A 16,382-nucleotide genomic window follows, 5' to 3' on the forward strand; every position below is an offset into this window, starting at 1 on the left:
CAATAATAAAACAAAAGAAGAATGTGAGAAAGAGAGAAAAGAGGAAGAGAGACAAAAATCACAGATTAATTCATATGGGAAAATTACAATGCAAGTCTCGAAAATTTATTATCTAAAGCATTCTAGGTTTACGTATCTAACAAAGGATACGGAGCATAAGAGACGGCTGTATGCTGTGCAAATAAACCAAGGGCCTGGGTTGCAGCTGCCTTTTCATCCAACACTCCAGTTCTAATACTTATATTACGAACCCTTAGCTCGTCATGGGCTTCATCGTCAGATGAAACTCCTTCAAATCCATTGGCAATTTCATCATCACCATCATCAATGTCAATCGCAGAGCCATCATCAAGATTGCAGGAAGAAAATGCAAGAGGCACAACATGAGGAAGATACTGTTTACCAATACAAAGTTTCACAAGAGTAAGCATGATATAGTAATTACATTAAGTCAATATAAATGCAAGAGGCACAACATGAGGAAGATCCTGTTTACCAATACAAAATTACACTAGTAAGAGTAAGCATGATATAGGAATTACATTAAGTCAATATAAACAGACCTGGGCGAAACTGTCACCCAAAATCTCAGCAATATTGCTGAAGAAACCATGTGTGTACTCCCAAAGCTCACTATACTCCAAACCAAACCCCTAAAAATAACAGAAGAAAATCAAATTATTCCAGTAAGAAGGTCAAATGCAAAATCAGCAACAGTGTTAAGTGTAAAGGTGATTACAGCAATTGCAGCTTCTATATAAGGAGGTAATATTGGTTCCATTCTCGTTTTCCCTACCGATATTGCAACCATTCCAACTAGTTCCGTTGCTCTTGCACGTGAACGGAGATCCTCATCATTAGTTAGCACCATGAAGTTTTTCATCAACTCTAAAACCCTTTCAGCATAAGGAAAGAAAGCTTGCTCTGCAGCAGAAGCAATAGAACCAATAGCAGACTGCAAGGGTGTCCAGGAGGAAAGTATAGATTTAAATATCAAAATAAGTACTCAAAAGATGTTTCATCGTAATTATAGCAATCTTTACAGCAAACAGAACCTCCCCATACCATGCATGTTCCTTTTAAAATGCGAGAACTGTTTTGGAGAGATGCTAACAGTCTTCCCATTAACGGATCTAGAAAAGGAAGGATATCACCACCCATGTTCTCACAAAAAGCAGCCAAAGCGTAGTATGACTTTTCCTGCACAAATTAAATGCAATGCTCTTAAGTGCAAACATTTTTTAGGTAGTAGCAGATAATCTATTATTATATTATATTGATAAACCATTCCCATCTCCAATGTATACCTTCACTTCATCAGATACGTCCTCCAGAGCATTTAAAATGCAGGGAAGGACACCCTCATAATGGGACACTATTTCAGGCTGTAAGTACTCAGCAAATTGGCCCAAAGCAAAGGAAGCTGCTCCTCTGACCATTTGTTCGGGATCCCTGAGAGCTGCCAGGACAATATGGAGAACAGGCTCCAGATTTTTTTTCATGAGTTCCAAACAACCTTCAGAAATGACACCTAATGCAGTAACAGCTGCTTCTCGAAACTTTGGGTTTGCATTTTGATAGCTTACAGAAGCAAATTCAAGAACAGGTGGAAAAACATGCTTTGGGATGTTCAAAGCCATTGTATCAATAACTTCTGCAGCAGCTCGATCAGGTGCAAGATCATCATCTTCGTCTTCATTGGTTGATTCAGCAAGCAGAGGGCATAAAACATGTAAGATAGGGAGGATCAGCTTATGCTTTTTCAAAATGTTGGACTTGTACTTTGCCAACCAAGAAATAATCTGGATTGCCTGTTAGATAAAGTCAGCAACATCAAGCTAGTGAGCAAAACAATTATGAAAGCAAGAGTATAAAAAGTCATAGCGATATACTTTATGGTCCAAACCAACCTGATGCCGTGTGTTAGGTTCCAAACTTTGAGTTGAGCAAACCTCAAGCGAGAACTGTACTATGGATTTTACTGAATCTCCAAGAAGAGGTGCAGGAGATTCAATCAACTCATCGAAAATTTCAAAAGCAATTATGGCAACATCTTCTTCTCCAGAGGCAAGGCACTGTCTTGATACATGTAAGATGCTTGGAATAAACTCACGAAACTTAATCTGTATATTTATGATAAAATGTAAGTTAGGAAAACTTGAATTAAAGACAACAAGTAGCTGAAAAGTGTACTTAATATAAGAAGCAATACACTGAACTGAAAAGTTTATTACAGGCCTCTAACTGATTTCATTGTAGCTTTACATGAATGCAATGGACAATAAAGCATCACTATTGAGTTACTAATATCGCCTATGATGTCTAACATCGTGGAAAAAAAAATTATTGCTGGGTGAGAAGTTATTTCAGATAACACATGTTGTGTTTAATTTTAAAAATTACTACAGCTCATGCTGGTGCAAAAAATTGAACAGTGAGCACAACATTTTGTCACTGAGACCTTGTAAGTTAAGTTAAATTCCTAAAAATGCTGATTGTCTAAGAAGCCATTCATAATAAAGAAAACTCCTAATATACTTCCTGTGTCAACATACTTCTTGGGGTCCTATAACAATTCCTTGACTAGCATAAGTTCAACAAAAAGAAGACTTTTATAAGGCCTATGAAAAATCAAAGAGCATTTGATACTTCAAATTTAATGCAAATTTACCAGGAAGAGTTGAAATTGTTAAGCATTGCTCGTTCTTCTTATTCTCCTTCCTTTTACCTTTTTTCTAATGGTTCTCATTAGTTGTTAGAGTATACAGATATGGTATTATATTCTAACAGTTCTACAAAGCAAGTTGATTGCAATAAATTAATAATTAATTCAATTCTACTAATGTGTCACTTTTAAGATGTATCTTTATGATAGATTCGGATAAAACAAGGACAATTGTTCTTTCTGTCAGCTTCCCCATTAGTAGATCAATTAGAGGTGGTTGGTTAGATATAAAAAAAGGGGAAATCGGATAAGAGAGACTCTTTCAGTACATTCGACAACTTTAAAGTGAAAGAAGAGATCCTTTGTGAAGTAAAACCCTTGCTGGACATTCATTTGCACTTTTATTGAGATTTCAATAACACAACTCTAACATTTTGGTTCCTCCTATCGTTTCCATCTCTTTTTTCTTTGATTTCCCAACAGTAGCATATTGAAATTTCTGAATTACTAACTTAAGATAGCTAAAATGAAAATCCTTCACTAAATACCGGCTGGCAATGAAATGCACATCGCTTACTAACAAGAAAAAAATACAAAAAATTTAACAAAAGCAATAAATATTTCAATCACATGAACACACTGTCATTCGTACCACTTCATCCCCATCATGAGTGAATTCCATAAAAGATCCCACCGCCCTGGAAAAATTTAGCACAGTTTTTCATAAGCAAAAACAGAGTACTGTAATAAATCATTTCTTTCGAGTTTGTACGTGAACACACAACTGAACCAATAAAAAAAGATTGTAACTTACTTGAGAGCAGCAACTCGAACCCGGTTGCTAGTCTCATCCTGCAAACACTTAAGTAAAAGAGCTTGCAGATCTGCGAAATGCGGCCGAAAAGCATTCCCAATTGTTTCAGTTAAAGAGCTAAATAGAATCAATGCCACCTAATAACATTCCAAAATCAACAAAACTAGGTCAGACATAGTCTCATTCTGAAATTCTATTACAGATTTCACATAGCAACATCAAATAATGAAATATCCAAGTAAAATCAAAGCTACATGCACACTAGAAGTAAAATCGAAGTGAATTAGAAGATTGTAGCAACTTACTTCACGTTGATCCTCTTGAGGACTCTGACTACTATGAAAGAGAAACGGAAATAACTCTGGCCACATACCGGAGGGAACGGCGTACTTTGCAACAATGCTAACAACATTCGCACTCGCTTTCCGAACAGGAGGACTGCAATTAACAAGATTAATCAATTAATTAATTAAGTGATTAATTGATTGATTAAGTGATTGTTGTAGTTGAAGAATGAACCTGTGTTCTAGGGTGATACTTTGGATGAGGGAATCTTTGACGAGCTGTTTATCTTGAGGAGAGAGTTTGGACCAATGACCGGTGATTTTCTTACGGAGGAGAACGGCGGCGAGTTGACGGACGTTAGGGGTTTTGGCGGTGCGTAAGTGAAGAATCAAAGCAGGAACGACTTGAGGATCTTTAGCGAGGCGTTTGATTTGGTCTTCGGCTTGACGGCGAGCGTCGTTGTCTGGCATGAGAAATTGAATCAGCAAAAACTCCAGAGACTGCGCCATCGGTAACTATGGCTCTCTGTGTGTGAGGGTTTTGCTTTGAATACACACAAAGAGGAGTTTGGTAGAGTAAGGTTTTATATTGCTGCCGCAAAACAGGGTTTGGGTTTTGGTTTTGGTAAATTTTGTATTACTGTCATAGTAATATACTGTTATTATTAAATTATTCACTCTCGCTCGTGCCGTCGGTGTGGTGTGGGTGAGTGAGTTTGCAAAGGGTACACTAGTAGTTTTTTATTGAGAAAATCCAGTTTTTCGAAAAAATTCCTAAAACACCCCAGTTTTTAGCAAAATTCTCAAACTATCCCACTTTTAGGAGGAGTCGCCAATTGAATTGACGACTCCTCTTAAAAATTGCAAGGAGGCGCCAATTGGATTGGCTAGGGCCGGTGCCCTAGCCAATCCAAGTGGCGCCTATGTGTAATTTTTAAGAGGAGACGTCAATTCAATTGGCGACTCTCTTAAAAAAGCCTCAAATGACAAAACCTCCAACATGAAAGTTGTATATCTTTTCAAGACAATAAATTTGGACATAAATTTTGCATCATTTGGATTTTTTATGAGAAAGTTATGGGCAGTTGAAGTTGGACTTCTGATTTTTTCAACTGTTATCTGGCCTATAATGTTTTGTATTATTGCATGTGTCTCTTTTAGAGTTATGAAATTTTGTCCAACATAACAATTGAAGTAGACATCTCAAATTTCCAACGCACTTGGTCCCACCTCAAAATAATTAAAAATGAGTGAGTTAGGTCCTTACGAAGTTGACCTAAAATTAGGGTTTCTGTCAGAATGACCTATAATGTTTTGAAATGAATGTTGAGCTTCCAAGTTTCAAATGGATTTTTGATGAACATGAAAGTTGTTCATATGGCGACTCTTCTTAAAACTTGAATGGAGGCGCCAATTGGATTGGCTAGGGCAGGTGCCCTAGCCAATCCAATAGGCGCTTATGTGTAGGTTTTTAGAGGAGTCGCCAATTCAATTGACGACTCCCTCATAAAATGCCTTTTTTGTCTTATAAATAGATGTGTTGTGTGAATAATTGTTCTACAGCTCATATAATCATTTGGCTATCATGTTTGGTGTTCGTCGCCGATACGGTAAGGTGATTTATGCGAGAGACAAACCTCAAATGCTGATGTTGTTTTGGAACATCACCACGTTCGATCAACTGAAGAGGGAGCTGGTTCGATGGTTAGACGGGAAAATACCAGAAGGGGAAAAAATCAGAAGTATTGAGAGACTTGACAGTATCTTTAGTTGGGTGCGAATGAAGACTGATAAGGATGCTACGGAAATGATGTTTGGTCGAGACGACATTAATTTGATTGTTGTAATCAGTTAGAATTATTTATGTTTTCAAATGTCTTGTACTGATGTTTGTTATGAAACTCGTTGTAACAAGAACTTAATGATATATAATGATTGATTGTTACAGAAAAACATTGTTACAAAAAGCTTAAGATCTAGATGATGCTCCTTGATTGGGACAGTTGTTTTTGTTGTGTCCTGGTTGACGACAGATACTACATAATCTTATCATTTTATCTGTGGAATCCATCTTTGTTCTGATACGTGTGTTGTTTGGCTTTCCTTTCTTCTTTCTACGCATCTCTTCATTGTGTCAAACAATATCTCCTTCGTATGGAGGCCAGTAATCCTCTATTGGTAGTACTGAGAAGCTCCGACTATATACATTCATGATGGTGTTGGCCTTGTACACATCAGATAAATGGTTGTAAGCGTCTTAACGAGTATAAGCGCATGTTGCAATGACATGGGAGCAAGGTATGCGGAAGGCCTGGAATTTTCCACAATCGCACCAACTTCTGTGTAGTCTAACAGCGTAGGCTAAATTTGGTCTCCCCTCGTTGTTGCCCATTGTTTCCTGGACACTGAAATTTTGTCTATGACGGTCAAAGACTGTTACAGCGTGTGTCGTAGCTTTGATGCTCTCCTCTTTCATGACCTTCATGCAACACTCACTGAATACTTGTCCGGACATTAACACTGCACTCCATCTTTCACCTCTGGTTGCGAACATAGAAGCCAACCTATAATAGGTTGATCTTACCAAGGCGGTTATCGGCAGATTTCGAATTCCTTTGAAAACCCCGTTCATGCATTCCACAATGTTTGTTGTCATGTGGCCCCATCGACAACCACCGTCAAATGCCCTTGTCCACTGCTCTACTGGTATGTTATTTATCCATCTCCCTGCGTCTTCATTAGACAGTCTAATTTCATCTCGATAATATTGAAATGACGGTTGAGTTAAATCATACCCAGCATTCACCACCTTCTTGCGAAGATTCTTATCTTTTATAGCACGCATGAAGTTTTGTGCAATGTGTCTGATATAGTAGACATGTGTAGAAGGAGGATCATGCCATCCGTTGTCATGGTTGTTGTAGGCACTCTCAATGGCAACATGTCTATCAGAAATCAAACATAGATTGGCTTGTGGAGCCACATGCGTTCTGAGATGTCGAAGAAAGAAACCTCATCCACCATCCGTTTCACCTTCAACAAGAGCAAAGTCAATGGGAAAGACATTGTTGTTACCGTCTTGTGCAACCGCCATGAGAAAAGTACCCTTGTATTTTCCGTATAACCAAGTGCCATCAATTTGCAAGATAGGTTTGCAGAAAGCGAAACCTTTGATGCACGGGTCAAATGCCCAAAAGAGACGGTGAAATATTCTATTACCTGTAGCACAGGTTCCGTCTGGCATCATTGTTGGCACTGTCTCCATAATTGCCACAGTTCATGGGACATATGTTTTTAGTGCCCATAAAAACTGTGGCAATTCCTTGAATAAATCCTCCCAGTTGCCGAAAACCTGTTCAACAGCCTTTGTCCTTGCAATTCATGCTTTCTTGTAAGATGGAGTATAATTATATGTTGTTCGGATATGGGATATAATTATACTCACCTACACTGATGGGTCTTTATTTACCAATGGCAGAATGTCTTGACATATCAAAGTTGTGCTCAGTTTACGGTGATCTTGTTCAATGTTAGTTGCAACACAACTGTGCGGTGGGTCTATTGAAGCGATCTCCCAGGAGTCATTTTTCTTCTTGTAAGACGCAGCCAAATGAAACTTACAAAGCATGTTACGACATTCGATAACATACCTTCTAGAATCAGTGCGTTTCACTGTAAAGTCAGCAAAGTTGTTCATGTGGAATTTTTTGATTGCCAAAACACATTCTTCTTTGGTACGAAACATGTCTCCCACCTTTAATTCGCCTACTGGTCTCGGATACGGATTATAGAAGACACTGTCGGATGTTTCATCGTCGTGAAGATCCATATTTGTCATATGTTGAGGCGGATTGTAGACATGACTAGGAGGTATTGGTGGTGGTTGATCATCATCTTCATCGTCGTTATTCAGCATGTGATCAACCTGTATCTCGGTCTCCTCTTCTTCTTCATCAACATCGTCGACTTCTACTTCTGCTTTGGGTTGAGTTCATCTGACCATTGTGCATCATCTCCATCATCTTCACCAGCTTCATCCTGATCGGTTAGTTGAGACTGTTGGGATGGTATACATGGTTGTAGAGTAATGTATAACTCGATACAATTGTTGCCTGAATGTTCATGACTAACAAACATGTATTCAACATCTTCATCGTCTCGTACCTTAAGGGGGAACAACTTGCATTGACCATTCTCAAAAAATATTGGATTTTGATATGTTATCTTTGACACAATTCCTGATCCTATAAAGGATTGTATTCTTTTTTTCAAATGCAAAAAGGTTGCATTTCTCTTGGTCGTGATTGTAATGGTATCAGTGTTTCGAAAACAAAAGCCATGAAGTTCAGACTCAAAAGTTTCACCATTGCAGTGAACGTTGACACTGTATAATGATGAAGATGACATTGTGGAGATGAAAACTAAGAAAATACTGCAGATGAATGTGAGTGAAGTGTCTTGGATGTTGATAGTAAGACACTTAAATAGATGGTATTAGTGTGTCACATGCTAGCTAGTTCTGAGATGATGTGTCGGACATTCAAGCTACTCTGAGATGACGTGTGAAGCATCCAAGCTAGTTCTGAGATGATGTGTCAGTCATGTCAGACAGTATGAGTTGATGTGTCAACCATGCAAGCTATCAAGAAGTTAGTCATCAGCATGCAGGAGACAAGACAGCCACGTGTCGGACATGTAAGACAATCCAGATGATGTGTGTCAGTCATGCAAGATAGTGCGAGTTGATGTGTCAAGTTTGCAAGCTATCAAGAAGTGACTCTTCAGCATGCAGGAGACAAGACAGCCACGTGTCGGACATGTAAGACAGTTCTGAGATGATGTGTCAGTCATGCAAGACAGTTCTGAGATGATGTGGGACCGGAGGTCGGTTAGGTGATCCCGGTCATCACCATTAGGACTCTTTGTGTAAACTCCAAATTTATTAATATCAAGTCGTATTATATCAAATTTATCTTTGTGTAAACTCCAAACATTAGGTTTCTTTGTCTAAACTCCATTTTGGCAAAATTCACATACACATGTTTTGACTGAAACCCTAATTTTGGGTCAACTACCCAACAACCTAACTCACTCATTTTTTATGATGTTGAGGTGGGACAAAGTGCATTGGAAAGTTTGAGATGTCTACTAAATTTTTTATGTTGGACACAATTTCATAATTCTTACACATATTACACACAACAAACATTATAGGCCACATAACAATGAAATGTCAAAGAGTCCAGTTCAGGTGCCCATACCTTTCTAAAAAAATGCAAATGATGCAAACTTTTAGTCCAAATTCATTGTATTGAAAAGATCTACAACTTTTATGTTGAAGGTTTTGTCATTTGAGGCTTTTATCATTCAAACAGAAGGGCTTGAAGTTGGTCCCTTTTGGCAAAATTCACATACACATGTTTGACAGAAACCCTAATTTTAGGTCAACTTCGCAAGGACCTAACACACTCATTTTTAATTATTTTGAGGTGGGACCAAGTGCATTGGAAAATTTGAGATGTCTACTTCAATTGTTATGTTGGACAAGATTTCAAAATTCTAAAAGAAACACATGCAATAATACAAAACATTGTAGGTCAGATAACAGTTAAAAAAAACAGAGGTCCAACTTCAACTGCCCATACATTTCTCATAAAAAATCCAAATGATTCAAAATTTATGTCCAAATTCATTGTCTTGAAAATATATACAACTTTCATGTTGGAGGTTTTGTCATTTGAGGCTTTTTAAGGGAGTTGCCAATTGAATTGGCGCCTCCTTACAATTTTTAAGAGGAGTCGCCAATTCAATTGGATCCTCCTCCTAAAAGTGGGGTAGTTTGGGAATTTTGCTGAAAACTGGGGTATTTTGGAAAAAAATTCGAAAAACTGGGTTATCTCGGTAAAAAACCGCACTACTAAACTAGTACAAAATCAACATAATGGTGGCACACAGATGGCACAAATCTTGCATATTCAACTCTTTTAATTATTTTGTCTAGAGAAATATATATGGTTAAGGAAGTCAATTTTTTAAAATGAATTTTAGTTCTCTATAAATTAATTTCAAGGATTTTACATTATTTTGTTGCAACTACAATTACAACTATATATCTATCGTGTTTATGCTAATAATATTATTTACATTATTATAGATTTATTATATAATAATAATAAAGTAGTTTTTTTTTTATTATCTAATATTTTATACTCGATTTTATTTTAATACAAAATTTAAAATATGATCTCTTTTGTTAATATGGTATCAAAGAGTTTGATTATTTCAATGAGATATTTGCAATAATAAAAAAATTCATTTGACTTTGTCGTTAGTGTTTATTTTCTTACTCGTTCAATTGATTAGTCTCGTCAATTTCATGTCTATGATTTTTCTTCATAAAAGTAATTGATTGAATTCTTTTGTGGTTTATATTTGAATTTGTTTGAGCTTTAAATTTTTAGAAAAGTAGTAATGGTTAGTGAAAATGATGATTCTCTTTGATCGGTTAGTATTCAATTCATTTGACAAAATTATGATTATTAGAGTTATGTAATGAAAAAAATGAAAGGAAAAAGGATGTCGAGTCATGATGATGGAACTTCTATTTAATTCATGGATAGAAAAGATGATGCAATATATGTGGAAAATATTGGAAACATGGAATGTTAGTAATTTGAAGATTCTTAATTTGATTAAAAATTATCTTTCTCATTTAATAGATGTACAACTATCAAAATATGATATTGCTAAGGAGGTTTGGGATCATTTGAAGTATATGTGTAATCACCCTAATTTTATAAAATGGTATCAGTTGTTGAATGACATTATGGCTCTTACACACAATAATATGATCATTCAAGAATTTTATTCGACCATGACTGATTCACGAGATCAATTGGCTCTTACATAATCAGTGAAATTAAAAATTATCAAAGCATACATCGAGTAAAGAAAAAAAATAATGCCTCGTTCAATTTTTTGTGGCCCTTCAGGATAATTTTGAGAGTCTTCTAGGAAGTATTCTACATTCTAATCCTCATTCCAATGTTAATTTGGTTGTTAATGAGTTATTGAAATAAAAAAATTCTTTACAATCATGCATCTGTTTTGCTGCTGCTCCTATTCACAAAGTAAAATATCAAGGTAGAATTGAACTTGGTAATGATGAATGTGCTTTTTGCAAGGAGAAATGGCATTGGAAATCTCAGTGTCCTAAATTATTGAAAACAAATAAGAAGAATCTTAAAAGTCCATCATCAAATGTTACAGTTGTTGCTCATACTACCATTGATTTTAGTTCTATTTATGTATATCCCTTTGAGATCACTTCTCAAATATTTGATATTGCATAGCGAATTCAAAATATTCTTGCCACTTAGCCACATGTCATATTTGCCTCCTCTATTAAAGGTTTGAATTCTTCTAGTCTATTAGGTATGTTTTCCTCCACATGGATATTTAATTCTTGAGCATCACGACATATGTCATATGATGATAAATCATGTATGTCTTTAAATCATTCTTCATTTATGTTAGTAATGACTACTAATGGTACACATATACCATCAACAGACATTGATTATGTCTCTACAACTAATATGTCACTTTCTGATGTTTATTATATTCTCAATCTTACTTTGAGTTTTGCTTCTTGTCCGTTTAGGAACCAGAAATAGATGTTTTTGTTTCACGAAGGAACTAGAAATTATGATAGGTTAACATCTTTTGATTTAGACAGTGGCTCTGATCTTCTTTACATCGGCGTGGGGTAGACATGCATGGTTAACACACTAATGTCCAAATCAGTTCAAGATTTAAGATGACTAAAGTGAAATTGGATATCAAAGATTGTGTACTTTCTCAACACATGTGAATTTTTATATTCGAGTCGATTAGAGTGATCTTGGTTGGATTGAGTCTTGATCGATTGGACTCTTGATCGGTCCTTAATAGTTGCCCCCAAGATTTTGTAGGGCAGTAAAGGAGGAGAATTCTTCTGCCCCCCCCCCCCCCCAATTAAACCTGGCATCCCTCCTTCATAGTTTCATAATTCCAAACCTGCCTCTGAAACAAATTTTCGTACGAAATTTCGGTAAGCATATCAAATTTTCGATACTGTATTTATAATTTCCGATATACCGAAATTTTTAAAATTTACGTGAACTTAAAATATTACCGAAAATTCTAATATTCCATTTTATATCGTAAATTTCAACTAGAATGAAATTTCTGGTAGTTCATATTCAATTTTAAAATTAAAAAAAAATTAACACTATCGGAAATTTCGAATTTCCGATAGTGTAAAAAAAAAATTGGATTTTTTTTGAAAATTCTGTTATTTTTCATTTTTTTTTTCGGAAATTTTGAAATTTTCGGTAAAACAAATGGAAAAGTCGAAAGTTTTGGTACATATTGAAAATTTCCGGTATGAATAGGTAAATTTTAAAAAAAAAATCTTAATTTTACAAAGGGGTATAATGGTAAAAATGCTATAAATGGGGGGTGCTAGATTTAATTCGGGGGTGTCAAGTTAAATGCTCATAAAAGAGTCGGGGTAAGCCTTAAGCATCATTGATCGACCTTTAGATCGCAGTCCTCTGTAAAGTATAATTGAATTGCTTGGGATTAATTTTTGATAAATATTGGGGTAACAAGTGCATTTAATGTAGTTTTATCATTAAGATGCTTCGTTTCACATTCCTGACATGTGCGATGATGTGACAAACTAGGGTGTGATACAGTTCATAGAGTGCCTCAGTGCACTTGAGTTTGTCGTGTTTTTCTATGTGGAAAAATTGTAGTCGTCGATCTTGTGGTATATGTTCATAGTCGTTATTGATCTTTCAATTGTCATTGCTTTTAAATAAGGGGAATTGAATATTTTGAAGTTTTTGCAACCCTTTGGCTCTCAAACTTTCGGTCACTTTTCCTATAAAGGCTTTCATTCCTTCTTACTGAGAACACTACTAGAAGTGATTCAGAATTTTGCTTAAAGCTTTCACATATTTTCATTCCTCCTACTTCATCATTCCTTGTAACCATGGATTCTTCTAATTCTAGTTTTATTTTAATGGGACCCCATATACATCCTTTTAGGATGACCTAATCAAAGTCCGCCTTGTGAACCAAGATGTTTGTGTTGTCAAACCAAACATTTTATTCCTCTTTTTGGCCAAAACCTTGTGAACTAAAAGTTGTTTGTGTTGTCAAACCAAACATTTTATCCCTTCTTTTCCGGCCAATATGCCTTTACCCTTTGGTTCAAAGTCATTTAACTTTATGGGTTCCCGTGTTACCATTATGTTGGTACAAGTTACACTATTCATCACTTTAATCAGACCCTTGAAGTTATTTGTCGTGTTAGTCCTAGTTGCTTAGGAAAACACTTCCTTATCTTTCCTTTGTTTTTGTGGTTCCACGGACTACGAATGCTCTGATTTTCTCATTGCATAGTGAGAATACGTGCACGGGGATGTGAATCATTGGTGAGCATAATCCTAATTATTCCTCCCGCCTTAGGGCACCACTCATATATTTCACGATCCATTATCTACCTTCAATCATAACCGTTCACCCCAGTGATATACTGTTTCTTTAAAGTCAAAAATACCTCCTTTGGATATCCCTATAAACTTTTTTAGGACGCCTAACGAAAAGTTTGTGTTTGTACCAAGAGTTGTTTGTGCTGCCAAACCAAACATCTTATTCCTTCTTTTTTGGGTTAATTTGCATGTTTCCCTCTATGGTACAAATTTCATTCCTCCTATGGATTCCAATACACCATTATTTTGGTTTCAAATTATACCTCTCCAGTCACTTGTTACCAAACCCTTCGTTTCTGAGACCTTGGTCATTCATTCCATTCATCTCCATGATGCAATCATATTCTACCTGCATTCATTTCATGTGATATACATGTTATCTTTGAGTCAAATACATCACCTCTTTGAGCTCCATCTTGTATCTCCATGTGAACCAAGAGATGTTTGTGTTGTAAAACCAAACACTTAATTCCTTTATTTTCGGTTATTCCAATACAGTGATACCATGTCGTAGGCCCATCACTTGTTGGTTCATATCAGTTTTACTCTTGGGTTCATATCTCACCCCTTGTTGGAGTTCAAATCATATCACCCTTTGGTTTAGACCATACTTGTTATCACAACTTCTTTTCACCTCCCACCACTAGTTCTATGAACTACGGAGCTCTGAATTCCTCATTGCACTATGAGGATACATAGGCATGAGAGCCCCAATCTTCACCGATCACTATATTACTTATTTTCTTTCCATTTATTCTTTTGCGAGTAATCTTTAGATATCACACCCATTCGAGAATGAACAATCAAAACGGTTCCCATGGAGTATCATTGATGTTAGGGGTGATAATACATTCCCCTTGCATAACTGACTTCCTTACCCATCATATCTCTTTCCTCTGAGTTTTATCGATGTTTTCTCTTTCCTTCAGGAATAAATAAAGTTCGATGGAGACTCTGTTGTATGTTCGAGCGTGCGATGCATTCTAGTATATTTTCGCTAGCTTCAATCATTTTGTATTTCTTCTTAACTTTCCTTCCATTCTTCTTCCTTTGATTTTCACTTTCTTCTTCTTCTCTTCTTGTTCAACATTACCTTCTTCACTTCCACTTGCATCAACCTCAAACCCCCCCCCTTTCTTTAATAAAAAAGCCTATGTATAGGCCACTAAAGATCACTGATGAAATTCTTTTGTGCATGTAGATGATAATAATGAGAATGTGCTTCTTGTATCCTCAGCTCTAATCTACTTATGGAATCATATATGGAAAGTAAACCACTACATTATGCATCACTAATATCCCCGATTTGAGTGAATTAGGTGTGCATGTTGCGATCTGAATCATCAAAACTTAAAGGTTCTTGTTGATGTTGTTGGGGGTGTTGCAGGTGGAGTGGTTGCATGGTTTTATGCTATATAATTTCCTTCCATATAATAATGGTGAACAAAATATGTGTCCATCTTTGAATCGATGCGATAATGATGGTAGTTTTGGAGATCTAGTTTATATTTCAACAAATTACAATGATCAATCCCAATCCCAAGAAGGCTAGAGGAGGTTTGAAATTGAATGCACAATGAGAGGTGTTTTCGGATCTTCCTCGATATGCAGAACCATGAATTCCATAGAAAATGGATATTTTTTTATGGTTTATCATAACGTCTTTGATTATTCCAACAAGCTTCCTTGATGTCTTGTCAATCATTTGCAATATTTTCATGGTTGTTTTCTTTTTGAGGTCACCAATTCTTTGAACTACTGTGACTATAGTCAAGTTCACACAAGCATCTAAATCTATGTGTATATTTCTAACTTCCAAATCACCTACAAAAATAGGTAATATGACTACACCAGGATCTATTTCTACAAAAAATAGTTTGATGAAACTCTCTCATTTATTCATTTTATCGTCTCAATTAATTCATTTTATAATAAACAAAATTAAAATCTAGATTTTTAATACACAGGTCTCAATCTAATTATTTATAATATAAATATAACAAGAGGAAACAATACAAGCAAAGCAGGCTACTAGTTATTTTATTCTGAGAAAAAACATAAAAGAAAGAAAAATCAATAAGGTCGTTGTCCATCAACATTGCCAGGTGGTGAATAGCTACAAATCACAAAAACCCAACATTCTTACATTTGGACTTACCACAACCAAGATAAACAGAATCACGCCAAACAATTTGAGTATAATGCAAACATTCATCATGAACACAGGAGTTTGAGTGGTAGTCATAATCAGGCTTTTCAGTTATCCAAACTTCACTGCATCAGAACCATCCATTTCACCATAACCCTCAGCAAGATTCTCACCAAAAGGTCCCATAGAGTGCTCAAGTTCACAATCATTCATTCTCTTGTTTGCGTAGTTCTGTGCATAGGCTTCAAGGGTATAGTTCCAATGGAGTGGACCAACACCAACCTCTTCTCGAGCTTGGTTGTGTACTTCAAGAAAGTCTTGAGGGGTGTTTTGTGCTAGGGATATATTTATGCAACAAAAGGTTGAGGAAATGAAGAAAATGGCTAAGATTATGTGATATGAAGACCTCATGTTGATTTGTTCTTAGTTGTTGAAGAGTGAAGAATGTATGTTGGGGTACTTATAGCAAGAGTGTGGAGCATATCAAGCCGTAAGAACCGAAGGATTTTAATATTTAACTTTTCCACTCTATTATTCACCTTAATTTTCTAGATTACCATTTTTAATAAATCAAAATAAAGTCCACTAACACTAAGCATGACCACATTATATGTATCTACGTGAATTCACCTAAATCCGTTTTAATATTTGACAGTATGTGTGTATTTTTTTTAATAAAGGCCACTGTATAAAAAGAGAAAGATGATATAAAAAAAGACTAAGTAACTCCATCAAAAAAGAAAAATCTAAAAAAATATATATATGTTTAACTTATCTTTACAAAATCATTTTGAATTTCAATAGAGATAGAATAAAAAAAATGGTAGAATTTATGTATATTTGAAAACAAACCATACGCGTGTTTTCTCCAATATGTATGATTGATCATGATGTTAGAGTTACTATAAAGATCCGTGCAAGAATTTTA

General features: G+C 35.7%; 2 protein-coding genes and 1 pseudogene across 4 annotated transcripts in view; all 3 read right to left on the reverse strand.

Annotated features, from left to right (window-relative positions):
• Positions 1 to 16,382, reverse strand: part of LOC127083529 (uncharacterized) — a 98,349-nt gene that overhangs the window by 18,703 nt on the left and 63,264 nt on the right. The window lies entirely within an intron of this gene.
• LOC127083561 (uncharacterized) lies at positions 25 to 4,377 on the reverse strand. The gene is made up of 10 exons (XM_051023878.1): positions 3,999 to 4,377; positions 3,785 to 3,917; positions 3,480 to 3,616; positions 3,318 to 3,363; positions 1,911 to 2,123; positions 1,308 to 1,811; positions 1,066 to 1,200; positions 740 to 955; positions 564 to 653; positions 25 to 395 (listed from the first exon to the last, which is right to left on the reverse strand). Exons 1-10 carry the CDS (start codon positions 4,271 to 4,273, stop codon positions 129 to 131), a joined length of 2,016 nt encoding a protein of 671 aa, XP_050879835.1. The 5' UTR covers positions 4,274 to 4,377; the 3' UTR covers positions 25 to 128.
• Positions 15,276 to 15,886, reverse strand: LOC127083604 (basic form of pathogenesis-related protein 1-like; annotated as a pseudogene).

The sequence above is a fragment of the Lathyrus oleraceus genome, chromosome 1 (genome assembly GCF_024323335.1).
Source record: "Lathyrus oleraceus cultivar Zhongwan6 chromosome 1, CAAS_Psat_ZW6_1.0, whole genome shotgun sequence".
Classification (NCBI taxonomy): domain Eukaryota; kingdom Viridiplantae; phylum Streptophyta; class Magnoliopsida; order Fabales; family Fabaceae; genus Lathyrus; species Lathyrus oleraceus.

What these genes read in the sequence shown, in the direction of transcription:
- LOC127083561 (XM_051023878.1), bottom strand. Translation starts at nt 4,273, where the DNA reads ATGGCGCAGTCTCTGGAGTTTTTGCTGATTCAATTTCTCATGCCAGAC. An exon ending in ACGTATCTGATGAAGTGAAG is followed by an intron (nt 1,201 to 1,307) that starts GTATACATTGGA and finishes TAATTTGTGCAG; the next exon opens with GAAAAGTCATACTACGCTTT. An exon ending in TGGGTGACAGTTTCGCCCAG is followed by an intron (nt 396 to 563) that starts GTCTGTTTATAT and finishes ATTGGTAAACAG; the next exon opens with TATCTTCCTCATGTTGTGCC.